Source organism: Pan troglodytes, chromosome 7 (genome assembly GCF_028858775.2).
Source record: "Pan troglodytes isolate AG18354 chromosome 7, NHGRI_mPanTro3-v2.0_pri, whole genome shotgun sequence".
NCBI classification, from domain to species: domain Eukaryota; kingdom Metazoa; phylum Chordata; class Mammalia; order Primates; family Hominidae; genus Pan; species Pan troglodytes.
The window spans coordinates 40,933,910-40,957,164 of record NC_072405.2 but is presented as its reverse complement, the minus strand read 5'-3'; the positions used below and the strand labels follow the sequence as shown (position 1 = coordinate 40,957,164).

The 23,255-nt window shown below is 41.7% G+C and overlaps 1 protein-coding gene across 9 annotated transcripts in view; it reads right to left on the bottom strand.

The window, feature by feature from the left end:
- Window positions 1-21,995, bottom strand: part of NRG1 (neuregulin 1) — a 224,379-nt gene extending 202,384 nt beyond the window's left edge. For all 9 annotated transcript variants that reach the window (XM_003311657.6, XM_001168846.7, XM_001168989.7 and 6 more), the window contains exon 1: window positions 21,481-21,995. In XM_003311657.6, coding sequence (XP_003311705.1) covers window positions 21,481-21,580 — 100 coding nt within the window. In that variant the 5' untranslated portion in view covers window positions 21,581-21,995. The remainder of the gene's footprint in view (window positions 1-21,480) is intronic.
- Window positions 21,996-23,255: the final 1,260 nt, after the last annotated feature.

Genomic DNA, 23,255 nt, shown 5'->3' with positions numbered 1-23,255 from the left:
CTTCCTATAAGACCTAAAATAAAAATTTTTAAAAAAAGAAACAGCAGAACATGCATGTTATATAGAAAATATAAAGATAAATATCAGAGGCCAGGAGCAGTGGCTCACGCCTGTAATCCCAGCACTTTGGGAGGCCAAGGTGGGCGGATCACCTGAGGTCAGGAGTCCGAGACCAGCCTGGCCAACATGGTAAAAATCCCATCTCTACTAAAAATACAAAAATTAGCCAGGCGTGGTGGTGTGTGCCTGTAATCCCAGCTACTCAGGAGGCTGAGGCAGGAGAACTGGTTGAACCCAGGAGGCAGAGGTTGCAGTGAGCCAAGATCGCACCACTGCACTCCAGCCTGGGAGACAGAGCAAGACTCCATCTCAAAAAAAAAAAAAAAAAAAAAAAAAGATAACTATCAGAAAAAGAATTACCTAGAATTGTTGAGAGGGCTTGTTTTTAGAAAAGAAAACTAGAGATGAAAACGGATGGGAACAGGAACTGATGCCCACCCCCAAGGTAAATGTTTTACTTGTGTATGATTGTTTTAAAAAACAATGAGCTCACAATAATTTAATAAAAATAAAATTTTATTTAAAAAATGGTGATTTCTATACAAGCCTGTATTTCTGATAAATTATGAAAGAAAGTCAGAAGCAAATAAACTGTAATATTAAAGTGCAGAAAAGAATAAATGAGAAAAGAAAGTACAAGTGCTTCCCCGGCAATAAAGACAGTTTTCATATAATTTTTTTCAGACAGATACCAAGTATAAGTCTACTATATAATCTTTTCTTTTTTAAAGGAGAAAATAGACAGAAAGTTAAACAAGTAAGAGTATAGCTTTCTACTGAGGCAATCCCAGATAAACTGAACTACAGTATCACTAAAGTGAACCATCAGAAATGTACGTATACATGCACACACAGCACACACACTTCAAGAATCATCTTGGCCTGGCCAGGCACAGTGGCTCATGCCTGTAATCCCAGCACTTTGGGAGGCCAAGGTGGGCGGATCAGTTGAAGTCAAGAGCTCAAGATCAGCCTGGCCAACATGGCAAAACCCCTCTCTGCAAAAAATTCAAAAATTAGCCAGGTGTGGTGGTGTGCACCTGTAATCTCAGCTACTTGGGAGGCTGAGGCAGGAGAATTGCTTGAATTTGGGAGGCAGAGGTTGCAATGAGTCAAAATCGTACCACTGCACTCCAGCCTGAATGACAGAGCGAGATACTGTCTCAAAAAACAAAAAACAAAACAACAAAAAATGATCTTGGCTGATTTCAGCCTTTCAATGTAACTTACTGCTTCCACAGGGTAGTCTGAAAAACTTTTTTTTTTTTCCATTTCAAGGATTTTCATTTTCACATGGCTCTTGGATGAATTACTTTTGTTCTTATTTATAATCTTTGTTTGTTTGTTTTATTTCTCTGTACTAACAAGATATTGCCTGCAAGTAAAAATTTGTTTTGACACATTTGCTAAAACTATACAATCACAGCAAGTCTCTCAAACCTAGATACTATTTTCAAAGATCTCTTTTGACTTACTCAGGCATGCAAACTTTCATAGTGAGCAGGATTCTCTGCAGGCATGATCCTAAAACTTTGGCGAACATCAGAATCCCACAAACAGCTTATTAAAACACAGGATGCCGGGCCCTATCCCGGACAGCTTCATTCCAGGAGCTCTGGGGCGAGGCCAGGGGATTTGCACTACCCACGAGTTTCCAGGTGATGTTGATGTTGATTTCACCCAGCAGAAGAATCTCTTACTAAATGTCTCCTGGTGTTCTAACTTCTATCATTTGAAGAACTTGGATATATTCCCAAAGCATATCTCTATCATCCATCCTTTGATAATACTTGAGTTTTTAAAAATAAGCCTGATGATTTTAAATTTCTTTATCTAAATTTAACTTAAAGAACTAGTGGAAAAACCAAAGCAAACTCCAAAGTCCACAGTGTAAAGCATAAAAAGCTCAAAGAGATTCAGTGAGTTAGCATTCTCTTGAAGACAAAAGTGATAACAGCTCACTTGGAGGAAACTTCAATATTGAAACGAGCACTTCGAGATTTATGGTGTATTTTAGACATGTAGGAGCAACTGTCAAGAGAGAATGAGCTCTATTGCAAATAAGTGATTCCCAAGCAGCGAATGACCAATCCCCTCCCATTCATATCCTAACCATATTATTTTCTGCTTTAGTAATACTTAGGCCTTAAGAATAACGGAAACACCTGGAGTTGATTTTAACACTACTTTCTAGCCCAGGGAATGGTCCAAATCCCATCAGGCTAAATCTCACCCTTGACCTGCCAAATATGATTACTGGAGTCCAGTCACTTCCCTGCATTCTGCAGCTGTTCTTCCCCCTTCTCCCTTCATAATTATCACATCTACTTCTCTGCCCAGAACTCTAACAGCAGTAAGAGCACACACTGCCAATTCAAGTGGAAAAACAATTTCTTCAATTGACACTCCAAAGCAAAGACGCTTGTGTTGACCTCTTCTGCCAACTATTTGTCTAGGCAATGCACACGCCTTAAGACACTTCAAAGGCACTTTCATTGGTGATGGCCTGAAGCAGGCACTGCTAGGGTGAAACAGCAACTTAAGAGTGCCAGGGCAATAAAACACAACAGTTTATATAAAAAAGAAGTGAGGGGCACCCAAAGTTTTTACGTCCCAGACAAGGCAGAAAGTGAAGTTCCAAACTCATCTACATAGATCCAGTGGCATCAGATAATGGACCACCAGGCTGCAACCCTCTCCCTGCCTTGGCTATGGGACTTTGGTCAAGTCATCTAACAACACATCATTTCACTCTTGAAGGCTAAGCATCAGACTAGGCCAGAGAAATTTCTTTTTTAATCTAATTTTTGATGCATTGGCAAAACCTGGTTTCTTCTCTTGTAAACTTGGTAGCAACCACAGCAATTGCATTCAGTGAGATTTACACCTTGTCAAATTTTTCTTAGCCATATTTTGCCCCATTTCATTGAGATATTTAGGATTAACCCATTGACATTTTGGTTTATAAAGTCCATCCCTTCCCCACTTGAGGCATTTCTTAGAGATCTTCTTTCTCAAAATTGACCAGATATAAACTTCCTTAGATTCTGAAGGCTAACAAAACCAGAGTCAATTCATCCACAGAATGCTACTGGCCGGGTGCAGTGGCTCATGCCTGTAATCCCAGCACTTTGGGAGGCCGAGGTGGGCACTTGAGGCCAGGAGTTCAAGACCAGCCTGGCCAATATGGTGAAACCCCGTCTCTACGAAAAATACAAAAATTAGCCGGGTGTGGTGGTGCCTGCTTATAATCCCAGCTACTCGGGAGGCTGAGGCAACAGAATCGTTTATGGAGGTTGTAGTGAGCTGAGATCGCGCCACTGCATTCCAGCCTGGGCCACAGAGAAAGACTATGTCTCAAACAAAACAAAACAAAACAAAATGCTACTTTCTGAAAATCCCTAACTTAGGTACTCTTCAGATCAACAAATTTTTTCTGAAGCATTAATATTTCCCTAACATTTTTAGATCCTTAATGACTAATGATTCCTCTTCCATTCCTGGAAGGTAAGTTTCTCACAATAACCTCCTGGCTGGAAACAATTAAAAGTGCTGAATGAAATATAATAAACATCACCTTAAAAGAATTTGACAAAAAAATATCACTTTTTGGACAAATTCTAAGGCAAATCTCAAACCTTAGAGATAGACGCAAAATACTTGGACAAAGCAACTACTTTTTCTTCAAGGGCATTTGCTCATCCTGGAGAAAGGGATAGAGGCTCCAGGATCTTCCTGAAGTGGGGAGTCTTAGAGTAGACCCTCTTCACATTATGCTGGGACCCCAAAAGGAGTAAAGAACCCCAAAAAAGCTACACCAAATCTAAACATACCCATTTAACCCCAGATAACTAAAGACATGCTGTCTTTTTTTTTTTTTTTTTTTTTTTTTGAGATGTTCTGTGGCTGGAGTGAAGTGGTGTGATCTCGGCTCACTGCAACCTCCGCCTCCCAGGTTCAAGCAATTCTCTTGCCTCAGCCTCCCAAGTAGCTGGGATTATTGACACCCACCACCAGGCCCGGCTAATTTTTGTATTTTTAGTAGAGATGGGGTTTCGCCATGTTGGTCAGGCTGGTCACGAACTCCTGACCTCAGGTGATCCACCCATCTCCTCGGCCTCCCAAAGTGCTGGGATTACAGGCATGAGCCACCGTGTCCGGCCAGACACATTGTCTCGATCCTGAGTTCAGCCAGAGGGAAAAGCTGAGTCTACAGACAGGTTTCTACATGCCTAGGTGTGCACAGGCTGGTAGGCCACAGAACCTCAAGCCACGAACTCGGTAAGTTTCCAAGTACCCAGCAGTAATACTTACCTTCTCGGCAGGAATGTGCTTCTATCCCATGCCTTGAGGAATGACACAGATAATTTTTACAGAGCAATGGCCAACACAGGGTCAGAGACCAACCATCAAGCACAGAAGGAACCAAGGCATAGACAGTGAGAACCAACACAAACTGAAATTACCACACACAAATTATGAAACAACTAGGCTTACTCTGCTAAAAGAAATAAATAACAACCTGAAAAATATCTACAGAGACCATGAAAATATAAAATACAACATAGAAGGTTTGAAAAGGCACCAAATAAAACTGCTAGGTTTAGGGGGGAAAACAGTCCTTGAAATGAAAAACTTCATGGATGGTTTTGGCAGCAGACCGCACATAGCTGAAGAGTCAATGAGTGAAGGGGAAGATAACTTCAAAAGAAATACAGCGGGAGAGTGAAACAAAATGATGGGAAACGTGAGGGAAGTAAAAAGAACCAGTGATCAGAGAAAGAAGGTCCAACGTACTTTTAGTTGAAGTTCTAGACTGGGCATAATGGTTCACACCTATAATCCCAACACTGGGAGGCCAAAGTAGAAGGATCGCTTGAGGTCAGGAGTTTGAGAGCAGCCTAGAAAACAGCAAGACTCTATCTTTAAAGTATAGAAAAAGAAAATTCCAAAAAGAGGGAAGAGAATGGGATACAGGAAATTTTTAAGAGATATGGAGAAGAATTTTCCTGAAAGCCAATTTATATGTTTGACAAGCCCAATGGTCCTGAGTGGGATAAAGAAAAAGGAATGCATGATAGTGAAACTGACAGGGGAATGGGAATGGTGGGCAGGGTTAAATGCCATAACTTCAAAAAAGATTTGTTGGAGAACAATTTTTTTTTTGAGACTGGGTCTTTCTCTGTCACCCTGGCTGCAGTGCAGTGATATGATCATGGTTCACTGTACCCTCAAACTCCTGGGCTTCAGCAATCCTCCCACCTCAGCCTCCCAAGTAGCTGGTACTACACGTGTGCACCATTATAACCGGCTAACTTTTTTTTTTGGTAGTGGGGAGAGGAAGATGGTGTTTTTCTATGTTGCCCAGGCTGGTTTCAAACTCCTGAGCTCAAGTAATCCTCCTGCCTCAGCCTCCCAAAGTGCTGGGATTATAAGCGTGAGCCACCACGCCCAGCCATAGGACAAAATCTTCAAAGCCTCCAGAGAAGAAAGGCTGATCACCTTCAAAGGAATGAAGTTAGACTGACATTCCTACCTTCTTAACAACTCCTGATTGATTAAAGTACCCTGATGAGACTAGCTGCATCTTGGTTTTAGACCAAACTGTATGCTTTATCTAATACCATAATTGCATGCTGACTAAGCCCATTCTCTGAACTCTTTCTCAAGGTAATGGGAATAAAGAGGATGTAAATTTCTGAAAATAATTCTGAAACAATCGGCAGCTTTTAACTTTATTACCCTATAATGTGGTGAAGCCACTGTACTAGAAATAATGATGCTTAGCTTATAAGTTTTGTCTGTGTTAAAATCTTCCCACCAATCAATTAAAACACCTTCCTGGAGTTAAGCCACAGGGAAAGAGAAAAAAAAGTGGGATTGATTCTTTCCTGGCAATAAATGAACCTCCAGGTGATAGACTTAAATATATTTTTAGGCCATTCATGAAGCACCCAATGCTTGCTCAATATTTCTTCTTTTAGATTAAGTTTTTGAGAAACAAAGCTTTTCTTTCATCTATTTCCCCTAAGATCTTTGATTTATACTTTATATCCTATCAGCCAACGCTTAATTATTATTGTAATAATGACAGACAGCATTCTCTGTTTCTCTGTGTGAGACTCGGTGACTCTGATTTAAAAAGGCCATCAAAATGATTTATCATACACATTCACAGGGACGATCACAGCAGCTTAATCCACTTCACTTAAAAAGCAGTCTGCTGCTTGTCTAAGACAATACTCATTTTATCGAGAGGAGAATAGATACATTTGGGGATCTTAGTAATAGAAAGTTTAAGAGGTATCCTTTCAATGAATAGCTTGATGACAATTCAGAGTTACTACAGAGATATGGTGTCATAAATCAACTTAATGTTATGATTCTTCTGTTAAGATGATCAACAAGGTTGAAAAAGTACTTGATGAGTTTAGGGAAAGAGATACCTCTGGAAATGAAACAGAGCCTATATCCAAAACGGAAGTATCAGCTATAGAAAGTTAAGGATGGAGAAGAATAAAAACTGAATGTGAAGAACATAAACCACTGAGGAAAAATTATTCTCAAAGGCTCTGTTTAGCCTGTATTTTCCACTGCTTCATATCTTTCTGCTGCTCAGCCGAGGTTAAATCCCACAACTTCAATTGTATCACATACTCATGAGAGAGTTAAAGGTATCTGAGAGATCACAATTCATAACCAGTACCCAGTTTCTATTGAGAATTTAATAAAAGGCTTCTGCACTAGTAATTCACAAATATACTTACCATCTTCTACATTTTCACTAAACAATTCACATACCTAAACAAATCTTCTAGGTGTTCACTAAGATAAATTAACACTACAATTTCACCCATCAAAAGTTATTCTATAGAAGATAAACTGTTTCCTACATAAAACCAATTTGCTATTTGCCTAGACTTTATGTGACTATTATTCTTCAAATACCTTAGGCTTTCTAAAAACATAGTCACTACTAAAGACTCTAAGTGAGGGATGTCCAATATTTTGGCTTCCCTGGGCCACATTGGAAGAAGAATTATCTTGGGCCACATATAAAATACACTAACACTAATGACAGCTGATGAACTGGAAAAAATAATCACAAAAAAGCTCATAATGTTTTAAGAAAGTTTACAAATTTGTGTTGGACCACATTCAAAGCTGTCCTAGGATGCATGAAGCCCATGGGCCATGGGTTAAACAACCTTGTTCTAAGCGAAAACATACCAGGAACACATCACACCAAATCAGAGACCACTGATCTAATAAAATGCCGACTTTGAATCATAGCTTTCTTCTACCCCTAAAGTTGTTATACCTCATCTACATCAACCTTGCTAATTATTAGACAAGGAAATAAATCCCAGATACTTTAAATGATTGCCCGAATCATATACATTTAGTCCTCCTCTGTCTTCTTGACTGCTGCCCAGAACAGTGCCTTTCCATGCCAGTACATGGTGTTATTTGACCAAGGTTCCTGATTCCCTCTCCTCCCAAGAGACAGCTACTCATGATACACTTTTACAGGCTCACACACTTACCCACATTCTCACACACACGTACATACATGCACACTCACACACTGAAACCATGCCGTCACCCTTCAGCCCTCTCAGTCTGGCCCAGGCATGCTTCCTGGTTACAACCCAGAGGCGACTTTGAATCCATCACTGGCAAGCCAGGCACAGTGGTTCATGCCTATAATCCCAGCACTTTGGGAGGCCAAGGTGGAAGGACTCCTTGAGCCCAGAAGTTCTAGACCAGCTTGGGCAGCATAGCAAGACCCCATCTCTACAAAATTAAAAAAAAAAATAACCGAGCATGGTGGTATACGCCTGTAGTCCCAGCTACTTGGGAGGTTAAGGTGGGAGGATCACTAGAGCCCAGGAGTCCCAGGCTACAGTGAGCTATGATCACACTATTGCACTCCAGCCTGGGTGACCAAACGAGACCTGTCTCAAAATAAAATCCATGACTGGCTGGGAATCAGCAGTTGTCTGTACCCCCAGCTTTTTGGATGGGCCCCCAGCGAGCTCTTCAGTCCCTTTCTAGCCACTCTTTAATTCTCTTGTTAATGGGGCCAGCTGGGTATGAATCAGCAGACTTTAGGAGTCTCTACCACCCTCAAAGGATCTGTGTCTTCCTGAGGGCAAAGCTCCTCCCTGCTATAATCTGTAGAGTGGCATTCTTCCCATAAATGGGTCCCAGAAATCTTTAGGACACCCATGTGAGGCCCAGACCAGAACCACAATACTTTGAGTCTTCCTTTCTTTTAGGATGCCAAATCCTACAAATAAAGGACTAAATAATCTTATAATGTGGGGAAAATAACTGCAGGTCTCATTCCCCCAAGCTCCTCCACCCCCCACCCCCCAAAAACCCCTAAATAAATAAATATAAATAAATCCCCTAATGCAAACTGAACTACTGCCCTGGAAATTTAATAATGGACTAGGAGGCCTTTGACCCCTGGGTCTCTGGGTCAAAGATAATTCAGGTTGTTAGTGATAAACTGTCACTGCAATCAGTGACTGGTCAGTGGCTCACAGATGCAAGCGAGTGACTCAGTGGTCTCAGAGCAGCTGTCAAGGGACAAGCACTGAGGATGCTTTTTTGCATGCACATCATTTACAGAGAGCCCACAAAGATCTCTTGCTTGTTTTCCGAGTTTCCTGCATAAAGGCATTGGTGCTAAAAAAAAGTTTAAGAGCGCTGAGGCAGCTCATTACTATACTATACTAATTCACATTCACACACACACCCATTACCCTCCTTTTCCATGTTATGACATTAGGACTACTTATTTTATGGTCATCTTGTCAGTCAAAATTTATTGAAGCTACTTGGGTACAAGATACTGCAAGAAGGAACAAAAAGATATAAAGATTCGGTTGATTTACAGCCTTCAAATTCCTATGAATCATAGGTACTCTAAGCTATTCCTCAATGGCACAGAAATACATCTCTCTTATCTGGAAGCATCATAACACCCAAAGCACTATAAAAGTGAAGCTGAATTCATATATAGTGCCATCTTGAGACTGAAAGTATAGCATGGTAATAATTAAAATCCTTACCCTGAAATCTGGAGATCCGGGTTCTGGTGCTAGGATTGATGCCCTTGTTGTTTGTACCTTGTGGTTTTCCTCAACTAAAAAGATGAGATTCGAGCAGATGACCTCTAAGACAACCTTTTCAGTTCTAACACTCTATGATTTTTCTCAGGACTACTGTAGTTATATTTAAGACCTTACTTTTTAGGCAGTACTAATATTGTTTAAGATTACTTTCATTACCTACCAGGAACAGCGGTCGTTTATTCATATAAAAAACTCTTAACATAGCAAACATTAGGTGCCAGGCAATGGCCATAGTAATTTACAAAGATTAACTGCAGCATCTTAATCCATTTCTTAGTTGCTTCTATGTACTCAAAAACAAATGTAACAAAATATTTTAATGGTAGCAAGAATTGTGGACTGAGCAAACCTCTAATTACAATTCATTAGTCTGAATAATTAAGCACTGATTATGACTTACACAGAGAGCTTCAAAATAAACGGTGCAAATTTCAACCACAAAAATAACAATTTAGGAACAAATCCATGCATCACTGATACTGCTGAATTGCACTCATACTTTCTTATTAACTGACAGTAGCATAATAACTAAACTGCTACCCATCAACTCCTACAACTCAATGTCTTAAGCAAACTAGCCATACTTCCTCATTCAGTCAGTTACTGAATAAATTCTTAAAAACAAAGACTATGTTCTCAGCACCATGATGGCACCTGGTGATATGACAACATAAAAGACAGATATGACTTTGTGGCTTTTACATTCTAGAGATGTGAAATGCTAAACTCTGCATTTATGACCACTCAGCAGAAAATTCCTCTGGCTGAGGACAATGGTTTATTTATTTTTTTTTAATTAAAATACATGAGTGCCAAAATAAAATGCTCAAAATAGAATTGAAATTGCTCTGACTTTGGTCTTGCAAACAAAAAAAAAGCAAAAAGAATAAAAGGACTCAGATAAATAAAATAATTTAAAGTATATTTTCTGTATTATAGAAAATAAGGTGATAGAATGTAGAAAGTTACCTATTTATTTATGAACATTTATTGATGTCCTTACAGCTTAACAGCTATGCATTTACACCAAGTCTTGAAAATACTATTTCATTTATATCTTATTTTATTTTATTTTGACACAGGGTCTCACTCTGTCACCCAGGCTGGAGTGTGGTGTCACGATTCCAGCTCACTGCAACCTCTGAGAGCTCAAGTGATCCTTCTGCCTCAGCCTCCCAAGTAGATGGGACTACAGGTGCATCCCACCATGCCTGGCTAATGGTTTTTCTTTTTCTTTTTTTTTTTTTTTGTATTTTTTTGTAGAGACAGATTTTTGCCATGTTGCCCAGGCTGGTCTTGAACTCGAGCTCAAGCGATGCTCCCACCTCAGCCCCTCAAAGTGCTGGGAATACAAGTATGAGGCACCATGCATGGACTTGAAACACCATTTCAGGCGGCTAGTAATCACAAAAGTAATTCTTTAAAAAGAAAACCTATCTGACCATTTAAAAGGAAGCTCTAGTCAATTTAAAGTGTAATAATGTATTGATACTTTTTGAATCTAATTGAAAAGAAAGCCTGTATCCATAAAAAGTACATAAGAACATTTTCAGGCAATCTGCAAATTTGGTACTTAGAACCATGCATATGTACATCACATACAATCATTTCCCATTTCTTATTTTCTAGAGTGACCAGAAAAAGAATGACTTCTTCCATGAAACTATCAGTCATTACCCAAAGAAGAGGCTTTTAGTTACAAATGTACCATAAAATATGACAATTATTAGAATGTCCACCATTGGCTTAATTTGTCAAGGGAGTTTTCAAAAAAGAATTGCTGTATTCATAATCAAAAACCAGATTCTTATAAGGTCTGAGTAGTGATTTTTTTTTTTTTTTTTTTTTTACATTTTAGAGTGAGATGACATACTAATACTAGCAAAACATTGTGAATTTTCCAAAGGGTTATTTCTCTCTGTAAATTAATGTGAGAATTCCAAGACAATTTGGGGGGTGAATAAATTGTTCTTTTGATACGGTTAACTTTTTTTTTTTTTTCGCTGAGACAAGTCTTACACTGTCACCTAGACTGGAGTGCAGTGGTGTATCATAATTGCTCACCACAGCCTCAACCTCCTGGGCTCAAGTGATCCTCCCATCTCACCCTCCTTAACAGCTGGACCACAGGCACATGCCACCTTGCCCGGCTAACTTTTTGGATTTTTAGTAGAGACGAGGGCTCCTGTGTTGCCCAGGCTGGTCTTGAATCCCTGAGTTCAAGAGATCTCCCACTTTGGCTTCCCAAAGTTTTGGGATTACAGGCATGAGCCACGTGCCTGGCCACAGCTGTAACTTACATTGCTCCAGAGCAACAGGATTACTCAGCAACTATGCCATCCAGCTGTGGATGAAATGCACAGACACAAATCCCAAATGGCCATCTGCATTAAGGTCAAGAGTAACTTTATGAAATCACATATCTAAAATGACAAGAAGAGCCTCAGGTCTTCTTTGGTTGCCTCTTTCATAGAGTCCTGTGATATCAGAGGCACAGCCACTTTGCGGCTCTCCCAAACACACAGGTCCAAATGCAGGTCCCTGTTAGATGGTTGCCACCACCCTCTGTTTATAGAGTTTTATTCCTATACTGGTGCACTCAGGGCAGAGCAGCAGGATGGTTATGTCCTTCCTTTTTCTATTTCATAAGGGAGAAGGAAATCAGCATATCTTAATGGAAAGTTAACGAAGGCACTGAAACATGTCTTCACCTGACACAGCATAACCACATTCACCACATGCAGAAGTGGGGTTTTCACTGGGCTTTTTAAGTTTAGTGAAAACTGAATGCATAATATTTATTCTGTAATCAGTAGCATATTGCAAGTAATCACATTTCCCCACGCCATGCACAGTCCAATGTAGAGGCTCTTTCAGTCAAGGCGGCCTTGTGTGGATTCAGTCTGAGAAGGCGATGACTCTGTAGAGGCCACAGGGACTATACTCTATGCTCTCCCTTAGCTTCTGTTGATTCCTGGAGAACGATAGCAGTCCTTGTCTTTTCTGCCTTCTTTTAAGTGGATCACTATCCTTTTGGATGGGGCATAAATGATATGCACAACATTTAAAACTCCACTGTTCCTTTCTAAATATCAAAATATAGTAAGTAACTATTTCTATTGACATTTCTCCTTCCTGTCAGGTTGAGGGCACTTGGGAACACACAATATCATCAACATGTTTCAAAAAAAGAAAAGAAAAACCCTCAAGACATAAGTCTCCCATTTCTATTCAATTTAATATATGGAAAATCATGTATTTCATTTTCCATTCAACTCACTATTCAAATTATTGGTTTCCTCTTGACAAACCTACCCGCTCATTTCCATAATGCCTGTAAGTATTACTCTTTCCCAAAATGGATAATGCATGAGCAATCCCCCGGGAAGGTTCCAACTCTACAGCAAGGTGACCTCACTAAAAAAAATTATAATCATAATCTATTTTCTGTATTTCATCTAATCCTTCTGGGGACAATATACCAGCCTTCAATATTTTTCCCAGAAATAGATGACAATCAGTTTCAATATGACTGCTATTATAACTGTTTCTAAAGATCTACCATCTCATGGGCTTCAAGACAGACCCCTCTCTTTTGTTACTTATTTTTAAACAATTGAAACAACAGAATGGAAAAGGAATACTATAATTTTAAACAATAAAATGTTGTGCATAATCCCAATACTGTACTTCCATTTCACCCTGTTGGCAGAAAAGAGATAAAATACCAAAAGATATAAAAACAGATTTGATACGTACACACAAAAACAATGCCTACTTGCTGGGCGCAGTGGCTCATGCCTGTAATCCCAGCACTTTGGGAGGCCGAGGTGGGTGAATCACAAGGTCAGGAGATCGAGACCATCCTGGCTAACACAGTGAAACACCGTCTCTACTAAAAATACAAAAAAAATTAGCTGGGTGTGGTGGCAGGCGCCTGTAGTCTCAGCTACTCGGGAGGCTGAGGCAGGAGAATGGCATGAACCCAGTGGGGGGAGCTTGCAGTGAGCTGAGATCGTGCCACTGCACTCCAGCCTGGGCGACAGAGCAAGACTTAGTCTCAAAAAAACCCAAAAACCAAAAAACAAAAACCAATGCCTACTTGATACACAAATGAAAAATTGTGTTAACTTACTATACGTAATAACACACGTTATTTGTTCTGACAAAAATATCACTGCAAATTGGAATTTTGACATCTCCTTGTAAAGGCTGGTTTTAGATTCCCTGTGGGATTGCTAAAGAGACTGTGCTATCCTTTAAAAATGCAACGTAAGTCTCTAAAATTGGGAGATTATATGTAACAAAGGGATGAGTTATAAACATATACAGTTTTAAAAACTGGCTATATTGAAAATTGAACTTTATTTATAAAATAGGCCATCTAATAATGAGATGCATTTTCACCTGATGATAAAATTCATATATTAAAACTACTAAAAAGCTTGCATTGATGTAGTACTGTGAAAGTGAACAAAAGGTTTTCTTTTCCTTTTTTCATATTACTCCATAACTAAAGCCAGGATTATTCAGCAATCTTCCATATTTCCTACTCATTGCTCTGTAATCTCTCTGTAGAAATAATGGTGGTTAAGATAAGGTGCAATAACTATCTGCTAATAGGTCAAATAAAAATGAGTCATATTTTATGGTGGAAACTTACTACTTTTCTCACCAAGGGAAAATGCTAGTTGCTCTGTCATTCTAATTTTATGCTAAATTCATTTAATATGGATATGATTTGAGCTGATTTATTGGTTGTAAAAAATGTTACTGCTTCAATTATCCCTAGCTCAGATTTCTTTTACGTATTACTTCAATCCTATTTAATTATCAAAAACGTACATAATTCTTTTTCAAAGTTGTCATTATTACTTAAAGAATATGTAAAGAATAAGTAAAGTCAAATTACTTTTTCAAAGTCCAAATATTAAACTGTATGACATGGACAATATTCAGCCAGGTATGACCTACAAAACTGACAATTTCATATGATTCAATCTAATAAAACATTCTGTGACTCTCATATCATTGAAAGTAAAACTCCACAGCTGCCCAGAGAAGGCAGCTCCCTGCCCATCAAAGCTGTGGAATGAAAGGTTTGGGGCACTGTGGCAGTCAAAGGCTATTCCCATCAACGACAGATTTCTTGGAGCAAGAAACCAAGAAACAATGGGAACAATATTACACTTTAAAAAGGGAAGGGGAGTAATATCCTGAGAGTAACTCATGTCAAAGATAACAAGTACAGGGTGGAATTAACATAAGCAGGTAAACCATAAATAACAAGTCCTGTGTGACCATATTAAAATATCAGCCCCACCGGGCGCGGTGGCTCACGCCTGTAATCCCAGCACTTTGGGAGGCCGAGGCGGGCGGATCACGAGGTCAGGAGATGGAGACCATCCTGGCTAACACGGTGAAACCCCGTCTCTACTAAAAATACAAAAAATCAGTCGGGCGTGGTGGGGGGCGCCTGTAGTCCCAGCTACTCTGGAGGCTGAGGCAGAATGGCGTGAACCCGGGAGGCGGAGCTTGCAGTGAGCCGAGATGGCACCACTGCACTCCAGCCTGGGCGACACAGCGAGACTCCGTCTCAAAAAAAATACATAAATAAAATCAGCCCATGATCCACAAGAATTAGTCACTCAAACCTGTGTTCAAAAATGTGCACTCAATCAAAGTGGGGCTCCTAAACATTTGTTGCCCCCGGGTTGAGGAAACAGAGAGATAGGAAGAGATGAAAACAAATGTGTTAGTAAAGATCTGTTGTCCAACTTTGACACTTTCACATATAGTTTTCCAATGCCAGAGTGAAACTCTTAAATAGCACTAAATCTCTTTGTGGGTACCATGTGCACTTCAGTGGGAGGGAGCTGTTGTAAGGCGTGATTGGAAGGTATTTAAAGATGCTTGATTCTCTTGGGGGAAATTCCTAGAGGGAATTAATCTGACAGATGTCCCCTTGCAAGCTAACCACTGCATCAATATCATCAGAATAATGTTTTAAAATATTCTAATTTAGAATACTTAATGAATTAGGGCTATGTGGTCCAGCTGGAAAACAAACTCCAGTTGAGGCAGCTAACATGTATGGAATCGGGACTCTGTTCTTCCAGTAAATTGCCCGGAATACTGCAGTAACTTAAAAAAAAAAAAAAGAGAGAGAGAGAGAGAGAGAAGAAAAAAGCAGTCAGTCTTTGGGGAATAGCAGTGTGATGCTCCTGGAGCACCCTCTGGAGGCCAGAAAAAGGTGACACGGGGCACAGGAAGAATGAAGAGAATTCTGATCATCTCTGCCCTTATGTAGAGGCAGAACTCCACAGATCTCACTTGATTTGGACTGAAAAATGCACTTTATCAGTCATAATCAGGGCAACATAAGAAAGCGCATATCTAATTTCTAGTTTAAAAATGCAAAAGAAATCTAACGTGTTAACGACATTCTCAAATAATTTTGTTTCCTAATTTTAAAAAATTAACATATTTTCTGCCTACATTCTGAATTCTTTCGGGAATTTACTGCAGAGGCTTTTTAAAAAAATATTTAGAAGAAAGAGATGAGAACATGGAATATTTTCCTTAATAAAATGTACTTTTGTAAACAGGGTTATATACAGTGAATTATTAGTCAATTGTTGAAAAGTAGCCAGCTTTATGTTTAGTAAAACCAAAAATAAATAAAGCTGTCCATTTCTTCTTTTTTTCTAACACCTCACTTTTTCTAAAGCGACAAACACTGACATCTATTGGTATTTTGGTAGCTCGCTTTTTTTTTAACCCATTAAAACATACGCAAGGACACACACAAGTGCAGACATGCACAAAATCAGGAGAAATCCAAAATATCATTAGTTCCTTCAAGAAAACTTCATTGTATGTACCTTAGTGGCATATTTTTTATCTGTTTCCAAGCTAATACTATCTGATTTAATTTTTTGTTTTTTCTATTTGTCAAGAGGGGGAGCTCCAGGGTTAACTAAACTACCAGAAGTTCATTCATTTGCGTCTTTGAGCAAATAAAGTGACTCACCCAAAATACTGGCATTTGGTTTGTTTTCATCTATCCTAACAGAACATCATAAACTATCAGTACTGTTCAAATCGAATTTAACTTGTTACTTGGAGAATGCTAACAGAACATTGATTTGGTAAGAATCTATCACACTTCCAGAACTTTAAACACTACCTATAGCCATTCTGGGAAGGCTGAGGAGGAAATAAAAAACTAGAAATGTGGATTTAATATATTTCTTATTTTGTTTATATTTAGAAACACCTCCACTCAATTCTATGAACATTGCTGGCAATATACTGTTATGCTTGATAAAAAGATAGTGAGGGGCAGGTTGGTGCACACTTTTGTCTTTCAATTGCTGCAATTTATACGAGTCCCAAAAGAGAAGATTATGTATTCTATACAATAAAATGAGGTTTAAGCATCAACTCTTAAGTGTTGCCAGAAAAAAGAGTCATGTTTCAAAATCTTCTCATAGCTTGAAACCTCAACATCTTTCTGCCAGAGATAAAATTATGTTGCACCTCACTCTACTTTCAATATTTAGATAGAGTTCAGTACTGTTTTCATAATGTATATATGCAGTTATGGAATTTGACACTCTTATCCACTTTTCTCTAGTTTTACAGGTAGTACATATTAATATTTATAACCACTGTAATCTGAGGTCAGCTTTGGATATTTTTTACCATAAAAGGTAAATTTTGGAAATTATATCAAATATCTTTGCAAAGACACAGATAATTCATTTCTTAAGTAGTTTTATAAAGACAGCTAATATTACTGGGCACTTATTACATGTTGGTTGATGTTCAGAGTGCTTTTCATGGATTATTTCCTTTAAGCTTCATGAAACCCTCATGATAATAATAATACTATTATTATCCCCATATTACAGAAAAAGGAAATTTAGGCACAGAAAGATTAAGTAACTTTCCCATGACTACATATTTAAGGAACAGCCTAATTAGGATTTAAACCCAGGCAATCTGGCTGAAGAGCTAAGGACTAGGCCATCTGGCATCTTGCTGCCTAATAGCGAGGAATTTTCTTATTTTTGAAAGGATAGATGACAAAATACACAATATACATCTGTTTTACTGCCTGGAACATGGTAAGAATTCAATAAATAGCAGGTCCCTCATTAATAAACATAAAAGTGTCCAGCACAGTGCCTGGCATGTAGTAGGTATTCAGTGTTCATGTTTGTCTAATATTTTTTGGTTCTATATATATATTTTTTCTCCTCTTTTTCATTAGTGTTATCTGACCATTTCATGGGTATGAGAAGTATTCATGTCTGAATATACAACTTTCTTCCGCTCTTCCTGCTATTTTAATTCTGCAAAATAAGTCCTATTTCATTCTGTGAATAATCTTTAATGTTTTTAATAATTACATAGGCTAGGTGGTTACAAGTAACCAGGTTGAAACAGATCACTGGACATTCCTCTTGTTCTGTAAACACAGGCTGCCCTGTTAGGGTCAGGGTACTTTATACGCAAGAATGTTTACAAGCACTTCAGCCTGCAGAGCCACTTAGTGAGGGAAACAGGTGGGTGATGTCATTGGGGAAACACACAGCCTGCTTCTACCTATTTGGGATGCTAGGTTTCTCAATGTTTCCATCACCCAGACTCACAAATGCCCCTCCTACCAGGAGTGAAGGGAGACAGGATAGTTCTAGAATCTGGCTAGGCATGATAGTGAATTTTTCCCAGGTTATTTAAGAGGAAAAAGAAAAAAGAATTCCGTGCAGAGGTGCAGAGTAAGAACAACATATCGACAAACAGAGAATCACAAAGGAAGCTTAGAGTCAAATACCAATTGGCCAAAAATTAAAAAAAAAAAAAAAAAAAAAAAAAGCGGCCAAGCGCCGTGGCTCATGCCCATAATCCCAGCACTTTGGGAGGCCGAGGCGTGTGGATTGCGAGGTCAAGAGATCGACACCATCCTGGCCAACATGGTGAAACCCTGTCTCTACTAAAAATACAAAAATTAGCTGGGCATGGTGGCGCACACCTGTAGTCCCAGCTACTCAAAAGTCTGAGGCAGGGGAATCACTTGAACCCAGGAGGCAGAGGTTGCAGTGAGCCGAGATTGCGCCCACTGCACTCCAGCCTGGTGACAGAGCGAGACTCCGTCAAAAAAAAAAAAAAAAAAAAAAAAAAAGCTCTGGTTTTGTAATTCAGGCTTCAAGAGAAAAAGTCTGTTGAGCTGAATCAGTATGAAGAGGCTGGATATGGGAGGTCCAGCACCAAGGAGACCCAGGCTGTTACAGGGCTCTTGGTACGTGGATCAGTGATACAGCACCCAAGACTATTCTTAGCTTGCTTATTTTGAGCAAAGAAAAGGAATCAATGACTCCAAGGGCTTGGGACCTATTAGAGCTATTATTATGGAATAGATAATTGTGTTGAACATCTGCAGCCCCAATAGTGTGCAATTCAACATTTAGTTAATTGTATAAAAGTGCAGATGCTCTGAAATAGCCATGTATGTATCGCATATCAGTCACTCATGCCATATGAAAGTTAAAGAAGCCTTTTCCCCCTGAAAATTTCCCTCCAACAGATGTGTTTATGCCTATGCGTACAATATAGCACACAGCGGGGCTGAGTGGCTGAGATCCCACCCCATTATCTCTCCCCTGACTGTCATGAGGCAATGTTAAAACAGCCGAAGAGAGGCTTGGCTATTGCATACGTATCATCAAGGACAGACAGTTGCAGTGGCTGTTTTAAGAAAGGAGTGAAACTTGGAACTGACAGGCACTAAGATGGGAGCAATACAAGAGAAACTTGTCCTCCTAAGTCCTAATTTGGGCTGGCGTGGCAAGTGTGAATACTAGAGTTATGGCATCTATAGGTCGTTCCTTTGGGAATGCCTGAAACCTAGAGTGTGGGTTTTTCTCACAAACCATCATAGTCATCAGGTATGAATTCTCCTAAGACAAGGAAAACTACACTGGCACTTACCATTATAAGGAAAATGACAAAGAAGGAAAGAAACACTGATTCTGAAGCATTGTATTTAATGCCATGTGCTTCTATATAAAGCTGGTTTCAAGTTGTTGACCATTCTTTTTGAATCAAATAAAGAATACATATTCTTATCTGGTTTAAAAAGCACAAGATGCTTCGAAGGGGATAAAAAGCCCCTCCCCAAAAAAGATTATAATCTGGTGGAAAACAGAGACAAATATACTAAAAACTAACCTACAGCCAAATTCACCCCAATTTTTCAGGGAAGACAGTTAAGCAAATGTCACTTAAAGATACTGACTTAGCTGGTTTAGAGGGAATCACTGCTGTGCCACTGGAAAGCAGATGAGAGCCACCAAGGAAGCTCTGGTGCTCTGTGTCAAGAGAGCGTAGCTAATCACAAGACAGCTGCCTACCTAGTAGATGAGATCTGGAGAGCACAGAAATTCCTGCCCCTCCCCCACTGAACTTGTCAAGTTGCTGTGTTACGGTACTGCTGCTGGGAGCCCTTGACAAAATGCACACCTATTACCTGAACAGGATGCTACTTCAGACCACTGGCCCCTTCTTAATTCATTAGACCATCTACAGAGGACCACAGAAACTTCTTCTGAAGGCAATGAGCAGGGAGACAGGAGAACACAACCACAAACAGTGATAAGAGCCCCCAAAATAACTCCTTACAACGATTTGAGCTAGGTCTGAAATCTCCGTAATTTACTATGATGACCTTAGAAAAGACAGTAGACAAAGTCACGCAGGGAGGTAACTAGTCCAGCTCCCCAATTTCATATCTTGTTGAATAAAGTGCTATGGTCTCTCCCCAAAATATAGGGTAAAAATAAGGAAAAATTCAATACACCCTCATGAGGGGCAATGATCAGTAATTGAAGTGAATATGATCAGCAGGATCTTATTAAAGAAGCAAGCACAAGAATGGCCAGTGGTGAAACAATTACTCTCTGTTCAATTTCTGTTTTGCTCAAAACTCTGCTGAAGGTCTCTGCCAATAACCCAGGTTCTGAAATGCTATCAGTGATACCAGTAAGAAGACCAAGCAAATGTGGTTTGTTTTCTTCCAGCAAGGGACAAATACTTCTACAGTATTACTGTAGCCACAGTATTATCAAGTACTAGTGAATTAATTCTGCAGAAGTGCTTCATGAAATGTGTGTTGGGGGTACGCTCGAAGCGACTTAAGGCATCTGGATCAATTAATAATTGGGAATTGCAGAGGCAAAAAATAAATTCTCCCCCATCTCCTTCCTCCCCTCTTTTATCAGCTACCTACCAATCACTCATAAACAAGTATTTATTCGACATGCCTCTTTTGTCCAAGGTAATGTCCAAAGCATCAGCGCTTCCTAGGGACATCTAAGGTAAAGCTTTTGTTCATGCTCGTGTTCTGATGATGAAATACAAGATTTGTTTCTAGAAAGCTTCAATTGCCATTTTATTATATAGATAACCAGCAAACAATTGGGTTCAAAAATTCAGATAAACGGTTGTTTTCTTACATCTCTTGGGAAAGTAAATTAACCATATTTATCACAGAGGTCTTGAAAAATAGAACTGTTAAGCCAAAAGTTTGTAGAACTTGTTTGGGGCAGAGCTGATTCCTGGCACTGGACTAGATTTCATCTGCTTCGCTGACCTTTAGGAATCCCTGCCGCTGCTCTTGAGTCTCCGTAGCACAGGACTGAATCAAGATGAACCGGCGCGCACTCTACATCGCTTGCCCTGTGCCCCAAAACGCCGAAGCTAACTTCCCACGCGGCTTCTTGCTCGACCACCCACTTCTGCGCTGCCAGGCACACCGAGGGGACCGGCTCTCCCTCCAGGCGGCCCGTTCCAGCGTTTCCCGCTAGAGGGCACACGGCCCCCGTGCAAAGCGCTTATGGCGCGGGGCACGCGCGCACGCAGCCTCGACTCCTATACCCCAGGTCCCACTCCCGGGCTGGGCTCAGCCGCTAAGGCGCTGGGGAGGGGCCGTGCCAGGGAGCGAAGCGCTCCCGGGACTCTGGGAGGGTGCGGCCGGGACTGCTGTCCCTTGCCCTGAGCTCTGGGCGTAGGCGCCCGGTAGGACTCGGCGCCCAGGTGAGCGGCGGCCCCCAGGAGGGGAAGCACCGCGCGACTCCACGGGTGCTCAGAGCGCAGGGCGAAGAGGATGGGCGAGGGAGAGGGGGAGGGAGAGGCCACGGCATCCGAGGAGGAGGAGGAGTAGGAGGAGCAGGAGGAGGATCGTGGGGCCCGGGCCGCGCTGCGCACCCACCTGGGCTCTGGCTGCCCGCCGCGGACTCCGGCTTCTTGCCGGAGCCTCGCTCCTTCTTCTTGCCCTTCCCTTTGCCTCTGCCTTCTTTGCGCTCGGACATCTCGCCGGAGACGGAGCGCTTTACGCGGACGGCTCTCGGCGCAGGCGAGTTTGGTCCAAGGGCTCGATCGGGTTTGGGAAAAGTTTGTCCCTCGAGGGGGAGAGCGAGCGGCCGCGCTGAGGCGCTCGCGCTGCGCGGGGGCGTCTCCCGTTGCCTGCAGGGAGCGCGGCGCGGACGCGGCGGGCGGTCCGGCCACCTGGAACGGGCGCTCGCCCTGGCTCTCGGGGCTGCTCCTGTCGCCCCGGGAAGTCGTCGATGGGTCCTGCCGCTGGCGGCGCGCGTCCTGGCCTCTGCCCGGCGCCCTCGCAACCCGATCGGGGAGAGATTATCACCGTCCTGCTCACGCTCCCATCGTCCGGCAGCCGCCGCCGCTCAGCTCCTGGCCTCCGCGCGAGCCCGGAGTTCCAACAAGTTTCGGGGAACTCCTCGCCGGCTCTTTTTCAATTGCCCCGCAGCCACCCACCTCCCGCCCGCAGGTTGGAGGCAGGCGCCTCCTTCGCACCCTCCCCTGGCCTCGCCCCCTCCCTCTTCCCCACCACACCCCCACCCCGAGGCGCGGACACGCCACCGGGAGGAGCCTGGGCTCGGCGCTCCCGGGCGCAGCCCCTTTTCCTCCCGCGCTGGCCGGGCGGGGGGTGGCGGCGCGGCTGCCGGGAACCCCCGACAGGGGTCGCTGGACGCTGCGCGGAGACCGAGGCCAGCGCCCCGGAGACCCGGGAACCCAGGCGGAGACCCGAGGCTCTCGCTGCCCGCTCCCCTCCGCAGCCAGGCAGCGCCTGGGAGGGCTGCTCCGTCCCCTTCCACGCGGAGAAGCACGGCGCAGAGAAAAGTTTGCGACTCCCACACCTGTGCCCCAAGCAGAGGCTCCGTGGTCAGGAACCCTGGGAGGAGTGCGGGGGGAACGTTGGTGGCTTTCCCAGAAGAGTTCGGGGTTCATTCCTTAACTCACTTAAGTACAAAAGCCCTGTCGCACGCAGGCGAAAATAAACTCTAGGTGGAAGGGAGTTTAAGAAAAGGCTTCCTTCCAGGTGCACAGGAAGGGCTAAGCGAACCTTAAAGATGCTAGGTTGCGCTCTCCTGCTGGGTCTGCGCCGTGTGCGTGTGTGTGTGTGTGTGTGTGTGTGTTTAGTAAGTGCCTGTTAGAAATCTTCAGCTTTTCCTTAAAAAATAACCTGGCCTCTTCTAAGGGGGTGCCCTTAAACTACGTCTCTTACTACAACTTAATTTTCAGAGGAACTGATAAAAAACATAGTTCGGAGCACGACTCAGAATAATTAAAATTACTGCAGCCGCTGAAAGTCACTCAGTTCTGCCGAGTGGAAAAGCAGGCAGGGAGGGGTAGAATAAAGACACAGAACTGGAGATCCTTAATTCGTGAATGTGGGGTTTCTCAGATTCAAACTTTACTCAGAACTGCGCGTGAAACCTACTCCTTCCCTTGTCCTCCCTCTGGTGGAGAATTCTAAAGAGCAAGGAAATAAGGCATTGACCCCTCCCCTGCAAAGGACAAAAGTTAAAGACCAGGGTAACGGGCACCACGGAAGGATCCAGAATTGTCCACATGTAGAGAAAACATTCTCAGAGTTATACCACAGCTGTGGCTAACTTACACTCTTAATTTACAGTGAAATACTCTTGTGTTGTGGTCGGGAAGTGGTGAGTTGGAACAATCCAT